The sequence below is a fragment of the Protomyctophum parallelum genome (genome assembly GCF_964188405.1).
Source record: "Protomyctophum parallelum genome assembly, chromosome: 19".
In the NCBI taxonomy this organism is placed as follows: Eukaryota; Metazoa; Chordata; class Actinopteri; order Myctophiformes; family Myctophidae; genus Protomyctophum; species Protomyctophum parallelum.
The window spans coordinates 31,778,379-31,801,335 of NC_139717.1; the positions used below are offsets into that span (position 1 = coordinate 31,778,379).

A 22,957-nucleotide genomic window follows, 5' to 3' on the forward strand; every position below is an offset into this window, starting at 1 on the left:
ATATTTAGAGAAGTTGCAGTGTTCCACCTTCCTCTCTGGCTTTATGAATGTCATTGTGAGAGCTTTTCTAAACTCTTGTTTCAACTTCTAAACACGCCCCCTCAAACCCGCATGCTTCAATTTATCTGATTGATAACTGAAAAACACCACCACTCATTGTCAATGCAAGTAAATCATTTATTTGACTTTGCAGAAATATAATTTGCACACTAGAACCCATTTGGCAGGCTGAAAATAAGGAGGACAGCTGTCTTAGAACACTAGCATTATAGTGAATTACATGATAACCAGATGTTATAAGCGATCAAATGCCATTCCACAGTGAAATATGTAAGTAAGCAACCCACTTATACAAATACACAAAGGCATTGTAAATTATAAAGAGCTCTTAAAATATTTCATTTTCCTCAATATCTGCACGTCAGCATATTTCAATAACCATGTGAACATTAAGGATACAGGAACTAAACTATATATTAAACAAACTATGTTCGATTCAACATGTGTCCCAAGCAGTGTACAACTGATAATACAGTTTAAGATTGGCCCTAATATTAAAGCTGCAATCCAGAACTTATTTTAACGAATAAACATTCTTGTAACCAATCTATGGCAGAGTATGTTAATACAATATTAGGACATCGTAGTGGACTCTTCCATTGAGAAATGTAGACCCTGGTGGGTGAGACTGGTTAACAAGTATAGGCCTATAGTAGCCTATCTCCATCTCCCACAAAGGAGACAGGGTTTAAATCCTGGGTAAGACCACTTCAACCGCAGCATCCATATTCTGGGGGAGAGATAGCTAAAAAATAGCAGATCTACAAGACAAGCTCAATGCGTTGTGAGTTCGTAGATCAGCTATTTTTAAGAGATTTGGTGACATGGAAAAAGAGCAAGTACAGTTGCAAGTGGTTAAAAGTTCCAGGTTGCAGTTTTAAAAAGAACACCATGTTGACAATACATAGAACTTGCAGGTGTGTAGGCATTTTAGTGTGTAGAGATCATGGTGACAGAGGTGGGTGCGGCCTCTTCCTCCTCTTCAGAAAAGTGGGGAACTGACTTCTTTGCAACCACGTTTTCCAGCCTCTGGCCCATCAGGTAAGGATTGGCACTCTGCATTCCGTGAGAGAAATAAATTATGCATTGGCACAGGAAATATTCATTTTAGCTATCATTTTAACCACTTTAACACCAGCATCCCAATTGTGGGCATGCCGTTTGCAGGCAAAAATAAAAATGTAAAACCATGATTTTTTTATGATTTAAGATAAGATTTAAAATAATTTTGTGGCTTTTGTATCCCAACTCAGCTCAAGTTAAATTCTGACCATGTGTCAAGTCAAATGAGATGAGAACATTTTGTTGCAAAAAAGGTCAAAGGATTATGTTCTCAGGCTCTCAGATTGATCAGAATACGACTTCACTTCTAAAGTGGCGAGTTTAAGAGGACATTAGTTCCTTCAGGGGGAAACCCTGATGGCTGTGGTGTGGTTTCTCAGACACAGCACCACAAAAGGAAGAGAGGAAAAAACACTATACCCGTTTTCTTCTTTTTGGTCCTCCCTTCAATTTCTGGTACAAAAGCTCCTTGTTCTGAAAAGAAATGTATATATATATAAAAAAGACACAAATGTATGATGTTGTGCAGCAAATACCATTGTTCTTAGATTACAATCAACAATGCTTTTAAATGCCTTCCCAGAGAATCAATACATTCTTGAAAGGGGAATTCTTGTGGCTGGATCTACTGTACCAACAGAAAATGTAGCTTGAATTTGTCCAAACAACGCATTTGGTTTCATTATTTAAAATTTAAAAATTGTCAGTCACCTTTGACAGTAATAATACAATTCACATCCAGTGTGATTGTAAAGTCATTGTTACGGTAAATTATTATATAGCAATTATAGACCAGAAAGAAAACAATAAATTAGAAAATCTAAAAGCCTGTCTATTAAAATTCTATATTTATAAAATGTAGTATAGTTTACAAGATGATTGATTTTGAGTGTTGAGTGTCATAAGTGTTCATTTTTAAATTAAAACAAAGGATTTGCCAGTATGTTGCTGTGAGTACTATAGGTCAAGTATACAATCACTGAGGAACCGATTTATTGTTAAACAAAGACAGTGTGTAGATGACCGTGTGCAGTAGCAGGCCTACATCCATTTTATTTTGATCCGATAGGCTGTCTAGTAGTGACCCCTCCCCCACTGCATTCTGTAGAGTTGTTGTGCCACTAGTAGCCTCGGAGACTGCAGATACCACACTAGTACCTACCCACTTAGCCTCGGAGACTGCAGATACCACACTAGTACCTACCCACTTAGCCTCGGAGACTGCAGATACCACACTAGTACCTACCCACTTAGCCTCGGAGACTGCAGATACCACACTAGTACCTACCCACTTAGCCTCGGAGACTGCAGATACCACACTAGTACCTACCCACTTAGCCTCGGAGACTGCAGATACCACACTAGTACCTACCCACTTAGCCTCGGAGACTGCAGATACCACACTAGTACCTACCCACTTAGCCTCGGAGACTGCAGATACCACACTAGTACCTACCCACTTGGCCAGAGTTGGGTAGTCGTGCTCTGGGTCAAACAGATGCTGGTGTTTCTGGAAGTCTCTGCTGAACTGTGCTGTGTCGGGGGCATTCTCCAGACACCCATCTGCTGCTGTGTAAAAGACAATACACAGTTAGCTTAATGGAGCTTTAGGAAACAATGGGAGGGCACCTAATTCACAAAGGATTGATTGATTGATTGATTGATTGATTGATTGACATCTGACTGACAAAAGAGTGTATTTCCATTGTGCTCAGTTGACTCATGTTAAAGTCACCCTTAACACAAAATTAAAACATTAGTAACATCTTATTTTGATTTGGAATAGTATTGCGATTTGCGAGTACCATTAATATAATTTAATCGCTGTATTTGTGTCACACATTGAAGAGGGCTGTAATCTTAGAATGAATGCATAGACACACTTTATAAACATGAGTTAAACCATTACAGTTGATTCTACCTGTCTTTCCGAGGGGGCATGGATTAGGAGGGTCTGGGTAGCCGTGGTCCTCACTGAAGTCTTTAGGGATATTGTCACCTGTGAGCTCAGCCACTATGTTAGGAATGTTCCCATAGGGTCCCAGGTGCTGTAGTCCCTCGTGAGCACCACCTTGTGGGTGGAAAACAGATAGGCACTCACAAAGCAGCTTGCACAGGCTATACAGAACACACAGTATATGACACATTGTTACACAGCAGATAGTAATGACCATTTGACAGACAAGTTTAGCATTTTCTATACCCATTTCAAAGGACTTATTCCAAAGGTGAGCACTATGTCGAATTGTGGACAGACTTGTCTAACAACACCACAACATGTCGTCCTGACTCCTACCCTGTATGCTCTGAGGCCCGACAATGTTGGTGGCTTGATGCGCAGGATACTCCACCCTGGGCCGGGCGATGCCCAGCTGTTCCATGACACCGTGCAGGAGGCGCTGGATGTCGGCCTCTGACACCTGGTCAGCTGTGCGGGGGCTTCGACCCGACACCCTGCCGGCCAGCACACACACCAGAACACCCAGGAGCGCTGTGTGCAATAACCCCACCGCTGAAGACATGTTTGAAGTTGCCTGAAAACAAATATCCCAGCATATAGAGCATCATTTAATCTGAAATTCATGGGGCTATATAATTAAAATATATATGGGTCCTTAAAGTACCACTCACCACTTTTCAACCCATCTTCATATAATTGGTCCTCACTAGTAATAATTATGATAAAATAGCATTTCTTTCTATACTCAGTCTGTGCCTCATGGGAGGGATGTGGGCAGTTCAGAAACCCATCCACCAGTGACATCCTCGATGGGGAAATTAAGCTAATGGAAACCGCAGGCTTTCTATTCCTGAAGTTGCAATACGAAAATGGAAGCCATCGTTCTCACAAATATAAATCTATGGGCTATTTTCTTGTTTTTACTATGATGAGACACAGACCAAGTAGAGCAAAAATGGTGGTAGGCCTATTGTATCATGCACGTTCATGAGGAGTGAGGACCAATTAGCCCATATGAAGATATGTTGAAAAGTGGTGAAGAATAAGTGGTCCTTTAATGCAGTTGCTAGCCTATACTGTGAGTCTGTGATAATTAAGACATCCCTGCGCAAAAGGCAGGCAGACAATCTGTAGAAATATTAAATATGTCATGATCATAAATGAATAACCCAATTAAATAGCCTAATCACCCGTAGCCGTAATGCATTGGTTCGCCTTTCTCGCGCATAATACGTCAGAGGTAAATATAGCAGGCCGCAGCTGATCTATAGTAGGCTACCGATGACGATCATAGTGCCTATGTCGTCAGGAACGCGTGTTTGTTGACCAGCTGTGCTGATCCATTATCCATATGCATTGCGATTGCATTTATGGCAAGTTTATTTTCACAAAAGAAAGTAATAATATAATACGACCATAACGTTGTGTTTAAATGTTTTCCTTACCGTGTCCAGGCGAGAGAAAGACCTGCGTTCTGTGCGAGGATGCTGCACTCCTCCTCCTCCTCGCTTCACGGATCTTCAGTGCCGTTGCTAAGACAACGATATCTCCCTCCCATAAGTCCCATTGGCTGTTGCGCCGTGCCAATCATTAGCCAAGAGCCAGAGTAGACTCCAGAATAGAATTACATTACAGCATGGTGTGTGATATTATATCACACACCATGCTGTAATGTAATTCTGCACAATTCTGCACAATTAGCCACACAACGTCCAAGTCAGACGCATACCAAACACTCACTCAGCAGTCTCAGCTCACTGACTCTAATTCAATGTCTTATGATTATGAATATAATTAAATGTAAATGTGTCTTACTCTTATAAACCCATGGGGTTAGGGCACTTTGTGTGCAGAACACGAAAATAAAATAATCAATCAAAAATAAATCAACAATCAATCATATTGTCAAGCAAAAATAGTTGAAAGTGAACAGCGCCAATGTTGTCCAGTTGAAAATGAACTACGCCGACACGCCATCCATACGACGTTGATACGCCGTCTCTCTCTGGACGGCGTATCAACGGCGTATCAACGTCCGCTCACGCCGTCGGACAGTTTTAGACTATTTTTGTGTTTTCAGACAGTTGAAAGTGACCTGAAAATGAACTACGCCGACACGCCGTGCACACGACGTTGATACGCCGTCTCTCTCTTGGACCGCGTAGTAACGGCGTATGGACGTCCGATCACGCCGGAAATGTAACAGATTTCCTCAGTGATAGAATTAATAAGTTACAGCTATATCTTTAGTGGATTTAACAGATGGAATGAATTATTACAACTAGGCCTAGTCTTTAGTGGATTTATTTGATACAATTAAGCGATGGAATTAATAATTATAACTAAATGTCTTTAAATAAACATTTAGGTTTGGCTCTTCCTCAGGTCTGGCTCTTTAGTCCACTGGTAACGTATGCGCCTAGTTGATATGAGGTCCGGGGTTCGACTCCCAGCCAAGGTTACACTTTGAACCAGTGTTTCTTTCTACAGTAGCTACATTGGTTTTTCTATCACTGAGTGGAATCTCCTGTTATTTTATGTTTTGTATTTTATTTTTGTATCAATGTTGTTACTCAAAGGGAACAGCCGACTGCATTGTGGGAGGGAGGTAGCAAGTATTTATTTTTGATTGATTATTTTATTTTCGTGTTCTGCACACAAAGTGCCCTAACCCCATGGGTTTATAAGAGTAAGACACATTTACATTTAATTATATTCATAATCATAAGACATTGAATTAGAGTCAGTAAGCTGAGACTGCTGAGTGAGTGTTTGGCATGCGTCTGACTTGGACGTTGTGTGGCTAATTGTGCAGAGAGAAAAGTCATATTAACTTCTTTGTGCAGTGTTGAATTTATACTTGGCTCGTGCACTTTACTAGAAATATATATTTCAAAGTTCTCCAGGACCATAATTGAACTAGGAGATCTGGGACTTGAACATGGAAGAGCATGTTGAGAGCCTGATCACCAGACCAGTACACCATCTCATAGTTGTTGAAGACGTGTTCTTTTGTATTTTAGATTGCTCAGCTCAATCAGCAGGACCACACCATACATTTTCTTCCAGCTCGTCGTCAGATCGTCTTGGTACAGAGCGCCCCCTGAAATGCATGCATTTGTTATTTGATCCCTGCGATTAAATCCAACTGGTCATCATATACATTATTACAGTCACCAGGGGGCGCTCTGTACCAAGACGATCTGACGACGAACTGGAAGAAAATATATGGGGTGGTCCTGCTGATTGAGCTGAGCAATCTAAAATACAAAAGAACACGTCTTTCGACAACTATGAGAGATGGTGTACTGGTCCGGTGATTAGGCTCTCAACACAGAGGTTCCATGTTCAAGTCCCAGATTTCCTAGTTCAATTCTGGAGAACTTTGAAATATATATCTCTAGTAAAGTGCACGAGCCAAGTATAAATTCAACACTGCACAAAGAAGTTAATATGACTTTTCTCTCTGCACAATTAGCCACACAACGTCCAAGTCAGACGCATACCAAACACTCACTCAGCAGTCTCAGCTCACTGACTCTAATTCAATGTCTTATGATTATGAATATAATTAAATGTAAATGTGTCTTACTCTTATAAACCCATGGGGTTAGGGCACTTTGTGTGCAGAACACGAAAATAAAATAATCAATCAAAAATAAATCAACAATCAATCATAGCAAAAATAGTTGAAAGTGAACAGAGCCAACATTGTCCAGTTGAAAATGAACTACGCCGACACGCCATCCATACGACGTTGATACGCCGTCTCTCTCTGGACGGCGTATCAACGGCGTATCAACGTCCGCTCACGCTGTCGGACAGTTTTAGACTATTTTTGTGTTTTCAGACAGTTGAAAGTGACCTGAAAATGAACTACGCCGACACGCCGTGCACACGACGTTGATACGCCGTCTCTCTCTTGGACCGCGTAGTAACGGCGTATGGACGTCCGATCACGCCGGAAATGTAACAGATTTCCTCAGTGATAGAATTAATAAGTTACAGCTATATCTTTAGTGGATTTAACAGATGGAATGAATTATTACAACTAGGCCTAGTCTTTAGTGGATTTATTTGATACAATTAAGCGATGGAATTAATAATTATAACTAAATGTCTTTAAATAAACATTTATATTAAAATAGCTTAAAACGTGACAAATGTATTTGTATGTGCATGTGTATTGGTGTCTTTAGGTTTGGCTCTTCCTCAGGTCTGGCTCTTTAGTCCACTGGTAACGTATGCGCCTAGTTGATATGAGGTCCGGGGTTCGACTCCCAGCCAAGGTTACACTTTGAACCAGTGTTTCTTTCTACAGTAGCTACATTGGTTTTTCTATCACTGAGTGGAATCTCCTGTTATTTTATGTTTTGTATTTTATTTTTGTATCAATGTTGTTACTCAAAGGGAACAGCCGACTGCATTGTGGGAGGGAGGTAGCAAGTATTTATTTTTGATTGATTATTTTATTTTCGTGTTCTGCACACAAAGTGCCCTAACCCCATGGGTTTATAAGAGTAAGACACATTTACATTTAATTATATTCATAATCATAAGACATTGAATTAGAGTCAGTAAGCTGAGACTGCTGAGTGAGTGTTTGGCATGCGTCTGACTTGGACGTTGTGTGGCTAATTGTGCAGAGAGAAAAGTCATATTAACTTCTTTGTGCAGTGTTGAATTTATACTTGGCTCGTGCACTTTACTAGAAATATATATTTCAAAGTTCTCCAGGACCATAATTGAACTAGGAGATCTGGGACTTGAACATGGAAGAGCATGTTGAGAGCCTGATCACCAGACCAGTACACCATCTCATAGTTGTTGAAGACGTGTTCTTTTGTATTTTAGATTGCTCAGCTCAATCAGCAGGACCACACCATACATTTTCTTCCAGCTCGTCGTCAGATCGTCTTGGTACAGAGCGCCCCCTGAAATGCATGCATTTGTTATTTGATCCCTGCGATTAAATCCAACTGGTCATCATATACATTATTACAGTCACCAGGGGGCGCTCTGTACCAAGACGATCTGACGACGAACTGGAAGAAAATATATGGGGTGGTCCTGCTGATTGAGCTGAGCAATCTAAAATACAAAAGAACACGTCTTTCGACAACTATGAGAGATGGTGTACTGGTCCGGTGATTAGGCTCTCAACACAGAGGTTCCATGTTCAAGTCCCAGATTTCCTAGTTCAATTCTGGAGAACTTTGAAATATATATTTCTAGTAAAGTGCACGAGCCAAGTATAAATTCAACACTGCACAAAGAAGTTAATATGACTTTTCTCTCTGCACAATTAGCCACACAACGTCCAAGTCAGACGCATACCAAACACTCACTCAGCAGTCTCAGCTCACTGACTCTAATTCAATGTCTTATGATTATGAATATAATTAAATGTAAATGTGTCTTACTCTTATAAACCCATGGGGTTAGGGCACTTTGTGTGCAGAACACGAAAATAAAATAATCAATCAAAAATAAATCAACAATCAATCATAGCAAAAATAGTTGAAAGTGAACAGAGCCAACGTTGTCCAGTTGAAAATGAACTACGCCGACACGCCATCCATACGACGTTGATACGCCGTCTCTCTCTGGACGGCGTATCAACGGCGTATCAACGTCCGCTCACGCTGTCGGACAGTTTTAGACTATTTTTGTGTTTTCAGACAGTTGAAAGTGACCTGAAAATGAACTACGCCGACACGCCGTGCACACGACGTTGATACGCCGTCTCTCTCTTGGACCGCGTAGTAACGGCGTATGGACGTCCGCTCACGCCGGAAATGTAACAGATTTCCTCAGTGATAGAATTAATAAGTTACAGCTATATCTTTAGTGGATTTAACAGATGGAATGAATTATTACAACTAGGCCTAGTCTTTAGTGGATTTATTTGATACAATTAAGCGATGGAATTAATAATTATAACTAAATGTCTTTAAATAAACATTTATATTAAAATAGCTTAAAACGTGACAAATGTATTTGTATGTGCATGTGTATTGGTGTCTTTAGGTTTGGCTCTTCCTCAGGTCTGGCTCTTTAGTCCACTGGTAACGTATGCGCCTAGTTGATATGAGGTCCCGGGTTCGACTCCCAGCCAAGGTTACACTTTGAACCAGTGTTTCTTTCTACAGTAGCTACATTGGTTATTCTATCACTGAGTGGAATCTCCTGTTATTTTATTTTTGTATCAATGTTGTTACTCAAAGGGAACAGCAGACTGCATTGTGGGAGGTAGCAAGTATTTACTTTTGATTGATTATTTTATTTTCGTGTTCTGCACACAAAGTGCCCCATGGGTTTATAAGAGTAAGACACATTTACATTTAATTATATTCATAATCATAAGACATTGAATTGGAGTCAGTAAGCTGAGACTGCTGAGTGAGTGTTTGGCATGCGTCTGACTTGGACGTTGTGTGGCTAATTGTGCAGAGAGAAAAGTGATATTAACTTCTTTGTGCAGTGTTGAATTTATACTTGGCTCGTGCACTTTACTAGAAATATATATTTCAAAGTTCTCCAGGACCATAATTGAACTAGGAGATCTGGGACTTGAACATGGAAGAGCATGTTGAGAGCCTGATCACCAGACCAGTACACCATCTCATAGTTGTTGAAGACGTGTTCTTTTGTATTTTAGATTGCTCAGCTCAATCAGCAGGACCACACACCATACATTTTCTTCCAGCTCGTCGTCAGATCGTCTTGGTACAGAGCGCCCCCTGAAATGCATGCATTCGTTATTTGATCCCTGCGATTAAATCCAATACTGGTGTCATCATCATATACAACGACGTAGAGTCTGTGGGGGCCACGGGGCCACAGCCCCCATGAAGACTCCCAGGGCCCCTTTAGGCCCCCATGAAGATTTTCGTGGACATTTTACATTTACATTACATATTTTCTGGGAATTCCGAACATTTTGGACCTCTCCGCCGGCAATCTGAGAATCCCATCGTCAAATATTCGGGAAAACAGCGCCTCCCCTGTTGTTCCTCGAGGCAACAGTCTGTCTTGAGAGACACCGGCCGTCCAAGAGGTGTTAAAAAGTATTCAAATGCCAATCGGGTTTCTTTTGTAGTTGTTCTTGAGTCGTGACATAATAACACTGATCAAGAATTCACCAAAGAGACCCTACACAGACTAGTGAGACTACACACTGTCTCGAGAAAAGACCCATATCGTCCAAAATAGGCTGATCAGTCGCTGTCTGTGTATAGGCTAATTAATTGTTAAAAGTATGCTAAATAACTCATTTTTAGACCATTTGGGAAATAAATAAATAAATAAATCCGCAGTCCCCCCCCCCCCCAACGCAATTCTGTAGCCTACCCAAAGGTAAAACGCACCCGCCGCCTATGATCTCTCTCTCTCTCCCTCCGTATCTCTCTATATCTCCCTCTCCCTCCCTCCCTCTCTTTCTCCCTCTCTTTCTCCCTCTCTCCCTCTCTCCCTCTCTCTCTCTCATAATAATAATAATATAGTCCTGAAAGTCCTCACCTTGGCTTGGACATTGGCCTATAGAAGCTGCTTTAAAAGTACCAGCGAAAACAACTTATTTGTTTCCGCGCTGCGGCGGCGGGGGGGGGGGGGGGGGGGGGGCGGGGGGTGCGGGGAGGATTGATCAAACTCTTCGGCTCTGCCGGTACACATACATACAAATTACACGCACACACACACTTGCAAGTTGTTCAAAAATAGCCGGCATATTAATTTACTCTACTTATCGTCAAATTGCAGTAATCCTTAAGGCCCACTTCACAAAAGGTCCTATCCTGGTCATCTTGCACTGGGTTAACAAATATACATTTCTCTACTAAAATGACTGAATGAAATACATATAGCAATTATTTTGACATCTCAGTCTTATTTAAATACAACGAATAGATGATAAATGTCTGGTTAAAACAAACCGTTTGCATCAGTTAGGGAAATGCAATTAAAGTAACCTCCTGAATTAAAACAGAAGGTTAATTTTCGAGTCATACATATAGACTCCATTCGAAATCAAAATGACATAAGATATTCCCAGATATTTCTTCACACTGTGACAAATGTAATGCAATAGATGCAAATCTTCTTCACAGCTTCGCCCTTTGCCCTCGGATATTGGATTAAGATATTTGAGACATTCGCTGATATTTTGACCTGGACCTGGACTTATTCTGGGTTTGTCAGACTCCATTTCTATGTTGACGAGAGCACAGAAACAACATATGGTCTGATTACAGCAAAATGTACAGCAAAAATGGGCTATTTCACCGTTAATAGCATTAAGAGCATCTGCTAAATGCCTACATTGTAAATTGTATGGAGGAAGATAAGTTTAGAGTTGTGGGCCAACAATTGAAAACATGATTTGGTGGTAGTGATATGAAACCTTCATAAAAGCATATTATTTTCAGGCCTTTTGACAATGAAAATATCACACAAAAATGCTTAACTAATTGACGTAGTGGCTCAGTGGTAGAGTGACCGATAGAGCTCGATCCCAACTCGATCTCGTGCTCCCCCAGATTTAGCGCTTTGGATAAAGGCGCCATATAAATGCACCACCATTTACAATAACATCTAAACTAAATATAATTTGTCTCCTACATATACCTGAACCACATAGAATGAATATATATGGGTTAATGTTTAGTTATATATAAGTCTACCTTTAAGGGGAAGTACCGGTAATCAACTTTCCTATGATAGATACTATTTCAGACGGGATTACTGCTTTTTGTTTAATCTGGTATAACATTGTATTTACTGTATTAGTAACAAGGCTATCGGTAATCAAAGCTATCTACAGTTTATTATGCACTCATTGTTATAAAATAAACAGAGAAAATGCATTGTCGTTACCATTAGATATGTGCAATTACATCTTGGTGGCACCTCGACCCATGATTGACTTCTTAGTGTTTCTGGCCATGAATGCTAGGAGGAAGCTGAGGAGTGCCAGTAACCCAATATAGCCTAACAATATTGCAAATCCAACTGTTGATCCTACCACACACTCATCTTGTCACTGATATTGTGTGTTTTCATGAGGAGTTGGCGAGGCAGACACAAGCCAGCCTGTGTAGATTGCTGCCTGGATGAAAGTAAGAAACAGAACTGTTCCTCTCTGCTGCACAGCACAAAACCACCTCAGAATGCTTGCACCCCCAGGCTTGGAGGACTTGAACACAGCCAACACCACGATAGTCTTAACCAGGATACACGAGACACACACGCTGATCCCGAATGCTGCATGCCTCAGCTGACAAGTCCAGAGTCTGGGACGGCCAATGAACAGAAGTGAGCACAAGAAACATTTCTTGTAGTTTCAATCAATCAAGTGCCGCTTGTGTTGGAGAAGGTGTGATAGGAACAACCTTTATTTCCGTAGCGTAGAGATGTAGGTAGGCCTATACATGTATAGTTGTGTCACCCTGACAACCGAGACAGCGAGTGAGTCCCTGCAGGCTACGGTACAAACTTTCTCTATGTGTGGGAAAGTCATGGTGGGAGGCGAGTCATGCGTTGGGTAGGGATTTGATGAGCGCAGAGTTCATCCAGCGTAAAAACTAAAACAAGACAAATTATCGCTTTGGCTTTGACGGCGCAAAAAAACATAATAAACACATTACATGTGACTTAATTTCTGATTCCCATTCAGTAACCTAGGCTGCACATTAGTTAGTCAACGTGCTTTCGTTTTGAAATGTACCCATTCTACATACTGTGAAATAAAAACATTAAATCAATCAATCAAGTAATGCTTCTGTATTGATCACCCTAGAGGGCGCTCCCCATAGCGAGCTATAGAGCGCAGTCTGATTAATAAAACAAGCTATAGTGCTTTCTTGGGTTTAATTCCTAGCGTGTGTCATTACGGTGGCATCAAGTTGACTAAATCAACTGTAGATTTAGTCGACTAAAATCCTATGATATTTAGTCGACTAAAACACTAAGACATTACTGTGTGTGTGTGTGTGTGTGTGTGTGTGTGTGTGTGTGTGTGTGTGTGTGTGACTGTGTGTGTGACTGTGTGTGTGTGTGTGTGTGTGTGTGCGTGCGTGAGTGCGTGCGTGCGTGTTGGCAGGAACCTTCAAATTCAAAGTCTCCAACGCTCTTAGGCACCAGTCGAGCAGCACACCCAAAGTTCTCTAGCCTCCTCTGGTAGAGAGAGAGAGAGACACACAACACAGAAAGAACACGAGAGAGAGAGAATGGGTGGTGATCTTCCTGGAATCTTCTTCCTGGTTGTTTATCTCAGTGGTTCTCATACGTGACTGTTGGGGTGACGACCTGCAAAAAAGACTTGGCCAAGCCTTGTGAGCCAGCCATCTTTCATGATTCACCGCTCTAGCAACATAAGTACTGGACAAAAGCAAACAAACAGAATAAACACAATGGGGCAACTTGGGCAACAGGACGAACACACTCAGTACAGCCTTAAAGCAAGCACACACACACACACACACACTCGCACGCATGCACACACATACTAACCAGTAAGACGCCTGAGGGCGAGAAGCGACCTCGCCCTAAAGGGGGAGGTTGCATGCACGCATCCGCCTCGTTAACGGCAGACTGCTGGCGCTTTGGCATGGGCATATAAGGATATATCTTGAGTGTACAGGGTCAGGGTTTGATGAGGTCAGATCAACATAATGGAATGTTAGAACGGGCCAGCTCCATACAGTATATGGAGATCTAAGGGTGGTAGCAGGGACATTCTCTTGAGTGTACAGGGTTTGATGAGGACTGAGGTAGGGTCGGGCCTTAATTTTCGGGCCTGTTGAGAACTCTAGTTTTCGCCGGCTGCCAGGCGCGGCTGCACTAATAACTTTGGGGCAGGCCCGTCTAGAGTTTAAATGGACAGATGGGCCTGTTGAGAACTCTAGTTGTCCCCGGCTGCACTAATAACTTTGGGGCAGGTCCGTCTAGAGTTTGAAATTTGAATGGACAGGTATAAGTCAAAAGGGAGATATCGAAGAGGAAGGATGGATGGGGAAGGATCAACATATGGAATGTCAGGTTCTGATGGAGGTTCTGATGGTTCTGATGGAGTTCTAAGGGTTTGAGGTCAGATGTAGAGTTGCTGACCAATATTGATGACATCAGGCATCTCCATATATGGGCTTGACTGCGACAGCAGGTCGCATTTACTATGACATCAGGATCTCCACCTCTCCATCCCTGATGATGTCACATGATGTCACAAGACCTGGGCACCATATACGGTGCCCGGCGCACGGCAAATGCACGACGCACTGGTGGGAAATGCACGATTCCATTCCACCTTCGGTCAAAATTAACAGTATTTGTATGAATTAATTTTTTCATTCAGATCTTCATTTTGTTTAGCACATTCAGAAACGCATCTGGTGAGCCCTCCAATTTATTTTTATTTTATTTTCTATATATTTTTTATCCCACGATTTTGTAACCCATTTTTCACCCCTGTGTCAATCATCTAATGTGATCCTGGGCTCTACACACCCTCCACCAACCTAGTCCCCATATATGGGGGACAAGGGGAGAGCAACGGACTTGAACTCATGCTTCCTTCATGCCTGAGTGTCCAAGTTGCTCCTTTACACCTGACAGGGGGGAGTTTCCCTGGTTGCCTGTAGCGCGTGGAAGGAACACGTTATTCCAACCAGTTCCTTTCCCCTCCATCAGGCGCCCCGGCTGGCCAGGGGGAGGCAGTTTAGTGACCAGGATTACTGCATGTTTTTTGTGAGGGTACCTACCCTAGGGGACACGGGGAGAACATGCAAACTCCACACAGAAAGGCCCTCCAAATTATTTAGCGGCCCCCCAGGTTGAGAACCACTGGCTTAACTGACTCTGGAATCGCTTTATAGAATTATAGATGGCAGACACTCAAGCATGTACTGTAGGCCAGTGGTTCCCAAACTTTTTCATGCAAGGACCCCCAAATTGACATCAATTAGCCAGGGGGACCTCCATAAGAGAATATCTTTACAGCTCTAGCAGACCCACAGTTTGACATGCATTAGTCTACAGACCATTTAGCTGGGGACCCCCTGGAACCACTGCTGTAGACAGACAGACAGACAGACAGACAGACAGACAGACAGACAGACAGACAGACAGACAGACAGACAGACAGACAGACAGACAGACAGACACCACCAGTGGTGTTTCCTGGACCTTTGCCGCCATGACAATGGCTTCCTTTAGTGTCTTCTTGTACTCCCTAGAAGCTGTCTGTAAACATAAGATCAATAAAACAGCCTATTACATCCATATAAATACAATACAAATAATGCATATATTTAAATTATATTGTATAAAATAAGTCATTTAAATATTGCACTTTTACAGGAATCCTTGAAACTATAGAAAGGTGTAATGAAGCTCTGCCAGAAGTACTTCATGTTTTTTGTCTGTGGCATGTGTTGAAAGTAAACACAGCAGCAAGATTTGTGAGTTGCTGTCATAGGAGAAGGATATCAAATGGAACACAACCACCTACTAAAGACTAATCATTGTGTATATTCCTGCACTATACCTGCATTGAGTGACCTTGGTACATAGAATTTGATCTATTGAAGATTCTGACCTTCAAATGTACATAATTTTTGTTTTGATTGTATTGCTGACTGTATTGTTGTATTGTTCTTTCTGCTTTGGCAATGTAAACGTATGTTTTCTCATGCCAATAAAGCCCATTGAATTGAATTGAGTTAACAATGGTTTGGGGTTGCCGTGCACATGAAAAGGCATAATGAAGGAGGCTGTGTGCTGTGTTTTGAATTTGAGAACTGGCTTCGGTCGGGGCTCTATGTTAGTGAGGCAGTAATATACATGTGTATGGAAGTGTACTCACAGTCAGGACGTAGTTTTCAGTCAGGTCTGTGTAAGGCTTGACCCTACTGCTACGTAACCAGGACACACTGACTGGATCTCCTAGAAAGGTGCCATGGTACCTACACTGCACGCACGCAGAGTAGTTCCGGAGCAAAGGATTGTGTGGCCTTGCTCATTCCCTGATGGACTGATCAAGGGTAGCTACTGGGACTTAAGTCGGGATTTGATCAGCCCTGGCTGGGTCGCCTGAGTGAGGGGTATGATGTTGGAAGACCCGAAACCCTGTTGACCTCAGGAAACATCAAACAAACAAAAATACATCATTTACAGTTGGGAATGCACCGATATATCATATTGGCGTTGTCAGACGCGCTCCGCTCCACAAACAAAAGGAATTAGCTGGGTCCAAAATTGTAACATAAATTAAATATTATTTGATTAAAGTTAAATACAATTGAATGCACTGCTTGAGAAAACAGACATTCACTTTAATTGCGACTGTAGGTCGCAGTTTACTATGAAAACCTGCATTTGCATGTCCGTCAGTCACGCCTTGTGATACGCACCATATATGGCCATCTCCATATATGAAGATCACGACACTGACCTCATCAAACCCTGGATGGCCATACATGGAGCTCCATATATGGCCAGTACAGAATTCATTCCATATGTTGACCTGACCTCATCAAACCCTTAGATCTCCATATATGGAGCTGACCTGTTCTGACATTCCATTATGTTGATCTGACCTCATCAAACCCTGTACACTCAAGACACGCTCCATTGTTACTGAAATTAGTTGTTGTTGTTGTACTATTCTGCTATGTCTGCCTAAAAGTACAGTACTTGAAATTCCATTCTGGAAAGGTGTTCCATTCCTCCATTACTGAAATTAGTTGTTTGTTGTCTATTGGTGTACTATGTCTGCCTAAAAGTACAGTAGCCTACTTGTTGGAGTTAAAGATTTAGCTGGGGACCTGGAGTCTGTGAAATCTTTCACAGACTTACAGTGAACCTTCTTGAGTGAACCAGGTCCGCTCTATGCCCGTCAATCAATCGCATTAACACCAGTAACGGCCCATTCATTTCATTGACCAAAATATTACAATAATCCAATTCATGGCTCCTACATGGTGCGTGTCACAAGGCGTGACTGACGGACATGCAAATGCAGGTTTTCATAGTAAACTGCGACCTACAGTCGCAATTAAAAACAGTAAAGTGAATATCTGTTTTGCAGATATTCAATTGTATTTAACTTTACACAGAGTTGTTAAGAGGGTCCTTTTGCACACCTACTGGGGGCCTGGAACAAGTGCAGGAGCAGGCAGTCAATGCATACGAGATAGGGAAAATAGAGAGATCCGAACACAATGTCTTCACTCACAGAAAAAATAAGGGGTTTTATTGCAAATATGTTTATGGTCAGTAGGACCGAATTGCAATAATTAAAATAAATGTTTAGTTTATCTTCAAACTACACTCCTTGCACAAGATCAAAAAGAGCACTGACAAAACACTTAAGAGAATAGTGTCATTTCCTGACAGTCTTTAAGGAGGTTAGACATAAAACCGAAAAAGATTCCACGTAAATTGCACATTGCCTTCATGATTTGAGTCATTTTCAAAAATCCACCTGTTGGTGGCACTGTAAGTCTGTGAAAGATTTCACAGACTCCAGGTCCCCAGCTAAATCTTTAACTCTAACAAGTAGGCTACTGTACTTTTAGGCAGATATAGAATAGTACACCTAGACAACAAACAAACAACTAATTTCAGTAATGGAAGAATGGAATTTCAAGTACTGTACTTTTAGGCAGACATAGCGGAATAGTACAACAACAACTAATTTCAGTAACAATGGAGCGTGTCTTGAGTGTACAGGGTTTGATGAGGTCAGATCAACATAATGGAATGTCAGAACAGGTCAGCTCCATATATGGAGATCTAAGGGTTTGATGAGGTCAGGTCAACATATGGAATGAATTCTGTACTGGCCATATATGGAGCTCCATGTATGGCCATCCAGGGTTTGAGGAGGTCAGTGTCGTGATCTTCATATATGGAGACGGCCATATATGGTGCGTGTAACAAGGCCTGGAACAAGTGCAGGCAGGAGCAGGCAGTCAATGCATACGAGATAGGGAAAATAGAGAGATCCAAGTAAGAAGCCTAGATTCAATGGGAGTTGTATCAGACACGTATGGAAACTTATTGTGCCCAATTCTCATGAAAATGATACCGGAGGAAATCACATAAGGGTTCACTCGTCAAACTGGCGGTGATGAGGATGGTGATGGAACGAACAATACGTTCAGTGTAAAAAACCTAAACCAAAAACAAGTGGAGAGCCGTGAGAGAACGGCCAATCTTACGCAAGGGACGCATGACCCCCCAGAAAAAGAATCAAGAGAGCGCTCAGAGCGCAACTGGGAGAAAATAACGGAAAAAAGGAAAACCTACAGCAGCGGCGCTGCCTCGACAGCTGCATTCCATGCTGCGAGTTTCAGAGATGATTCAAAATGCATATTCTGTAATGGTAATACAGCACAGTTAAGAAGCAGGAGTTAAACTATCAATCTGGTGTCCGTGATGTAGAGTTGCAGGCCGGCTTCATATATGCAGATCTAGGTGATGGTCCAGTCTTCTCCATGTATGGCTATTCAGGGTTTGTTGAGGTCAGTGTTGTGATCTTCATATATGGAGATCCAGGTGATGATACCAATTTGTACCAATTTGGTTCATTTGCAAGTGTGACAGAACAGGTCAGCTCCATATATGGAGATCTATGGGTTTGATGAGGTCAGTCAACATATGTAATGAATTCTGTACTGGCCATATATGCAGCATGTCACAAGGCGTAACGGACGGTCACGAGGCATGACAGCCACCTCGTGCAGGTGCTTTAAGAGTCATTTAAGTTTAGCCTAGCCTAAAGAGAATATTTCACATGACTGTGATTTGATCATTTTTATATTTCATTCTAGAAACATGTGTGGCTACAGCACATTTAGCAAGGCAGATAGTTTGAAAGATGAAAGTTGGAGGTGCCGACAAATTCGTACATTGCTTGTGATTGAGGAATAATTTGAGTGCTATCGCTAGTGCATTAGTTTGAATTCTAATTTCAGTCCCCTCAAAACTCACGTTTGCTTTCTGTCAGAAGCCATTAGCATAGCAGGAATTGCTGTTAAGCACATGGACGGCTGAGTGCTTAGAAACTATGAAAAGATTTGACAAAACAAGACATTAACAAGGATTTAAATGGAACTAGAAAGGTGCTTTCAGTGGAGCACTTCCAGGCTGGGTGGCATTATGTCACTGTAAAACATTCGGTTGTAGCCATCAGGAACCGACAAAGCTGTATGGCATTTGCACGGCATGGCTCGTTAGGAGGCTAGCCGTCTATGAGAGGGTCTGTCTGTCTGTCTGTCTCTAAACTTCCAAACTGCTTTTTTATGGCTCTGAATTTTGTGTGGCTCTGTATATAGCCAGGCTGTCTTAAGAATTCCAATAATCTTTCTTTAACAATAATGTACACATCTATCGAGGGACAATATAATATAATATAATATAATATAATATAATATATAATATAATATAATATAATATAATATAATATAATATAATATAATATAATATAATATAATATAATATAATATAATATAATATAATATAATATAATATAAACAGTTCTCTGTAAGAGCTTGATTTCTCTATACTTTACACACTTTGACTAGATGTTGGTAATGGCAGCCTGTCTGGTACGGTTGAATGTGAGGGTCAGCTTGTCAATCATCTCAGAGGCATTCTTGCTGGCAATGTCCATAGCGGTCATCCTGGCGCTCTGCTCACTGGTGGTCGATTCCTTCATGCTGTAGTAGATGAGGTTGACCAGGGTAAACTCCTGGTAGTTCCTCAGTGTGTCAGTAGTGATGTCACCATAGATGCTCAGGGCCTCCGAATTAGCAACTGTATCGACGGAAAACAGAGGCTTGTTGTCTGTATTGTATGAGATAAGAGACCTGAATCTGTTATAGATGATAGACCCCTGGTCAAACTCATACCCCGAGTTAAGCAGCTCTGTAGCAATGATAGAAGCATCATTGAAAGTTGGCAGCTTGTGACCCACTTCCTTGCAGTTTAATATAATGTGCTGTCCATGAGTCCTGTGCAGCAGACCCCTTAGCTTATCCCCCACGGTGACCACCTTCACCTCCTTGCCAGCAGCGGTCAGAGTGGCTATCTGACTCTTCATGGCCATGGCGACACCAGAGTGGATAGCACCACAGAGGCCACGGTCAGATGACACACCAATGATCAGGTGCTGGCTCGCCTTGTCCTCTGGTACTTTGATCTCACCCTTTTCATACAGGGCCAGGGCACTGTTTCCATACACGCGGGCAGGCTTCAGCTGTCTGTCAGCATGGGCATATTTGGCAGCTGCCACCATCTTCATGGAATTGCTGATTTTGTGGATGTTCTTGATGGACTTCAAATGACTGGCGATGTCCTTCAGGGTGGCCATGTTCCTAACCTGCCCACATTGTGGGACAAACACCAACGCACTGCTCCGGGCGAACATGGTTACTTCTATTGAAGGTCAGACATGCAAGACATGCAGAACTGCGCACGTGCCAATTGCGCAGAATACAGAGCACGTAAGTACTTTTGCTGAATCACGTAGTCATGACAAGGCGCTTGCACGCACCTTTACAGTATACGAGGTGAGATCCATATATGGAGAACTAAGGGTCTCCATGATGTCACGCGAGGCATAATGGATTGGCAACCATATAAGGTGGTGTGACGGACATCATTTATTTGTGCCGTATTGATCTCCGTATTTGGGCATGGTTTCAGTCCAATCTGAGCCCCATTTGACTTCCATTGAAGTGAAACTATTCGGTGCAGTCCTACTCTTACAATTACATACCCCAATTACCCCTTAGATAGCACTTTTGTAGACTTAGATAGCATTTGATAGAGACTTATAGCATGTCATGTAGACAGCACTATAATTGCATTGTATGTAGTCATAGCACTTCATAGTACATATGTATAGCATAGTATAGTATATATGTATAGTTTTATTCTCTGGTGGAGCTGTTGCTCCCGCGACCAGACTATAGATAAGCGGTTAAGATGGATGGATGGATGGTGGTGTGACTTCATTTTCCTAGTAGCCTACATGAGAAATGTAGCAGCAGTTGTTCAGCCGACCTTGAAACCAAAAGGGGCCCACGTGGGTGTGCTGGCTGGGTTAGTCCTCACCAACAATTCTTTGGCATATATTTTCTTTGGCTAAAACATACTAGTTTGTGTGACACTTAACTTGTATTTTGACGACTTCATGTTATGCTTTTGTACTTGATTTTGATATATATATATGTTTATCTCATTTCCATTTTATTCATGTCAGTGGACATTAACGCCTCAATTTCTATATAAATATTTTATTTTATTAATTCATATGTTTTTGTTTTTTTGCTTTTGTGTTTTGCTACAGTCAATGACATACCTGAGGAGCAAGTTGTTTTCAAGCTCTAGTGTAGGAACTAGGAGCGAGTCCACTCAACTAAAGGCTGATGCAATCTTCTAAAATTGTACCAATCCAAAGCCTTTACGACAGTCCTTCATATTGGGGTGGTGATATGATTGGTTTCCAGAGAAGTGGGTGTTCCTTTGTATTTAGTCATGATATCAAGGCCAGGGGCTATATGAAATAGCTCATACAATAATTCACACACACACACACACACACACACACACGCACGTCGCACATGAACCTATATTTACTTATAGAATTGGAACAGGGAGATCGATAACAATAACATGCTCTTGATGGTACTGTTGTAGAACACCCTGAGAAGCCATTGCTGAGCCTTTCTTTACCAAGAGCGTGGCGTGTGGCCCATAGCATGTATACCAAGGAATTTAAAGTCACTTCACTGACCTGTTCCACCGCAACACAGATGTGAATAAGGGTGTGCTGTGTGCCTTCTCCTCAGCTTCTTGAAATCCCCTTCAGCTCCTTGGTCTCGTTGACAAAAAGTAAAATTAAATCCATTAGTGAACTCATGAGCAGAGCACACACATAATTCAAAACCATATGAGAAACAATGGAACAATATAAACATATAGCCCTAGTATTATAGAATAAATGATTAAACCCAACCAGACCAATGTCTCTAGATATTGGGAGAAATCCTGAAAGGTAGGAGGCCACTCCTTCCTATGATAGAACACACATTTGGTTACCCCTTTAGGCATTAGTATAAAACAGTATAAGAAAGAAAAATACAATCACACAATAAATATACCTTTTGTAATGTTTATCTCCAATGCTCCCATTGATAAATGCTTATCTCAGCTTGCCTTGAAGCTGATAACCGTTTGGAGAAAACTGAATGCTCTAGGAATATAGAGAAAGCAAAATGGCATGACTAACATAGCAAAAGTAATCTTAAAGAACACCTAACATTTGTTGGTTCTGGGTCTGGCACTGCCACACTGGAGAGGTGATATAGATTGACATTTGACACCACTATGGGTGGAAGACTTTACAGAGAAAGATCAGGAAAAGAGAATGTGAAGTGGTTCAGATGTCATGTCTGTAGGTGTGATGACTCAATAATTATAGGAAAGGAAGGAGAAAAACAATAATACCTCTTCATGTCATGCTGACCACCCCCCCCCAACCAACCAACCCGTTTTTTTGTGGCTTTCGCCTTTATTTTATGTGACATGCAGTGGAGGCTGTCAGGATCAGGAGTGGAACACGCGGCACACTGCCAGACTGGTTTACCAGCCAAGGTGCCTGGACCGCTGAGCCACGGCCCAGGCTCCTCGCCCCTTTTTTGTACTGGTTTCTCACTTGTACTTGTGCACGCACGCACGCCCTGAGGGCAAGAAGCGACCTCGCCCGTGCACGCATCCGCCTGGGTGACAGCAGACTGCTGGGCGAGCGCTGGCGCTTTGGGATTGGGGGTCAGATGAACATATGGAATGAATTCTGTACTGGCCATATAT

At 41.9% G+C, this 22,957-nt stretch overlaps 2 protein-coding genes across 2 annotated transcripts; both read right to left on the reverse strand.

The window, feature by feature from the left end:
- Positions 1–191: 191 nt before the first annotated feature.
- Positions 192–4,591, reverse strand: scg5 (secretogranin V). The gene is made up of 6 exons (XM_083790368.1): positions 4,528–4,591; positions 3,419–3,656; positions 3,044–3,193; positions 2,579–2,691; positions 1,543–1,596; positions 192–1,116 (listed from the first exon to the last, which is right to left on the reverse strand). The coding sequence occupies exons 2-6, from the start codon at positions 3,642–3,644 to the stop codon at positions 991–993; spliced, it is 669 nt and encodes a 222-aa protein (XP_083646494.1). The 5' UTR covers positions 3,645–3,656; positions 4,528–4,591; the 3' UTR covers positions 192–990.
- Positions 4,592–19,661: 15,070 nt separating this feature from the next.
- LOC310876915 (ATP synthase subunit gamma, mitochondrial-like) lies at positions 19,662–20,532 on the reverse strand (the record flags this gene model as incomplete). Its single annotated transcript, XM_083790564.1, has 1 exon — positions 19,662–20,532. The coding sequence occupies exon 1, from the start codon at positions 20,508–20,510 to the stop codon at positions 19,662–19,664; it is 849 nt and encodes a 282-aa protein (XP_083646690.1). The 5' UTR covers positions 20,511–20,532.
- Positions 20,533–22,957: the final 2,425 nt, after the last annotated feature.

What these genes read in the sequence shown, in the direction of transcription:
- scg5 (XM_083790368.1), bottom strand. Translation starts at nt 3,644, where the DNA reads ATGTCTTCAGCGGTGGGGTTATTGCACACAGCGCTCCTGGGTGTTCTG. An exon ending in CGGGCCTCAGAGCATACAGG is followed by an intron (nt 3,194 to 3,418) that starts GTAGGAGTCAGG and finishes TCCACCCACAAG; the next exon opens with GTGGTGCTCACGAGGGACTA. An exon ending in ATGCCCCCTCGGAAAGACAG is followed by an intron (nt 2,692 to 3,043) that starts GTAGAATCAACT and finishes TCTTTTACACAG; the next exon opens with CAGCAGATGGGTGTCTGGAG.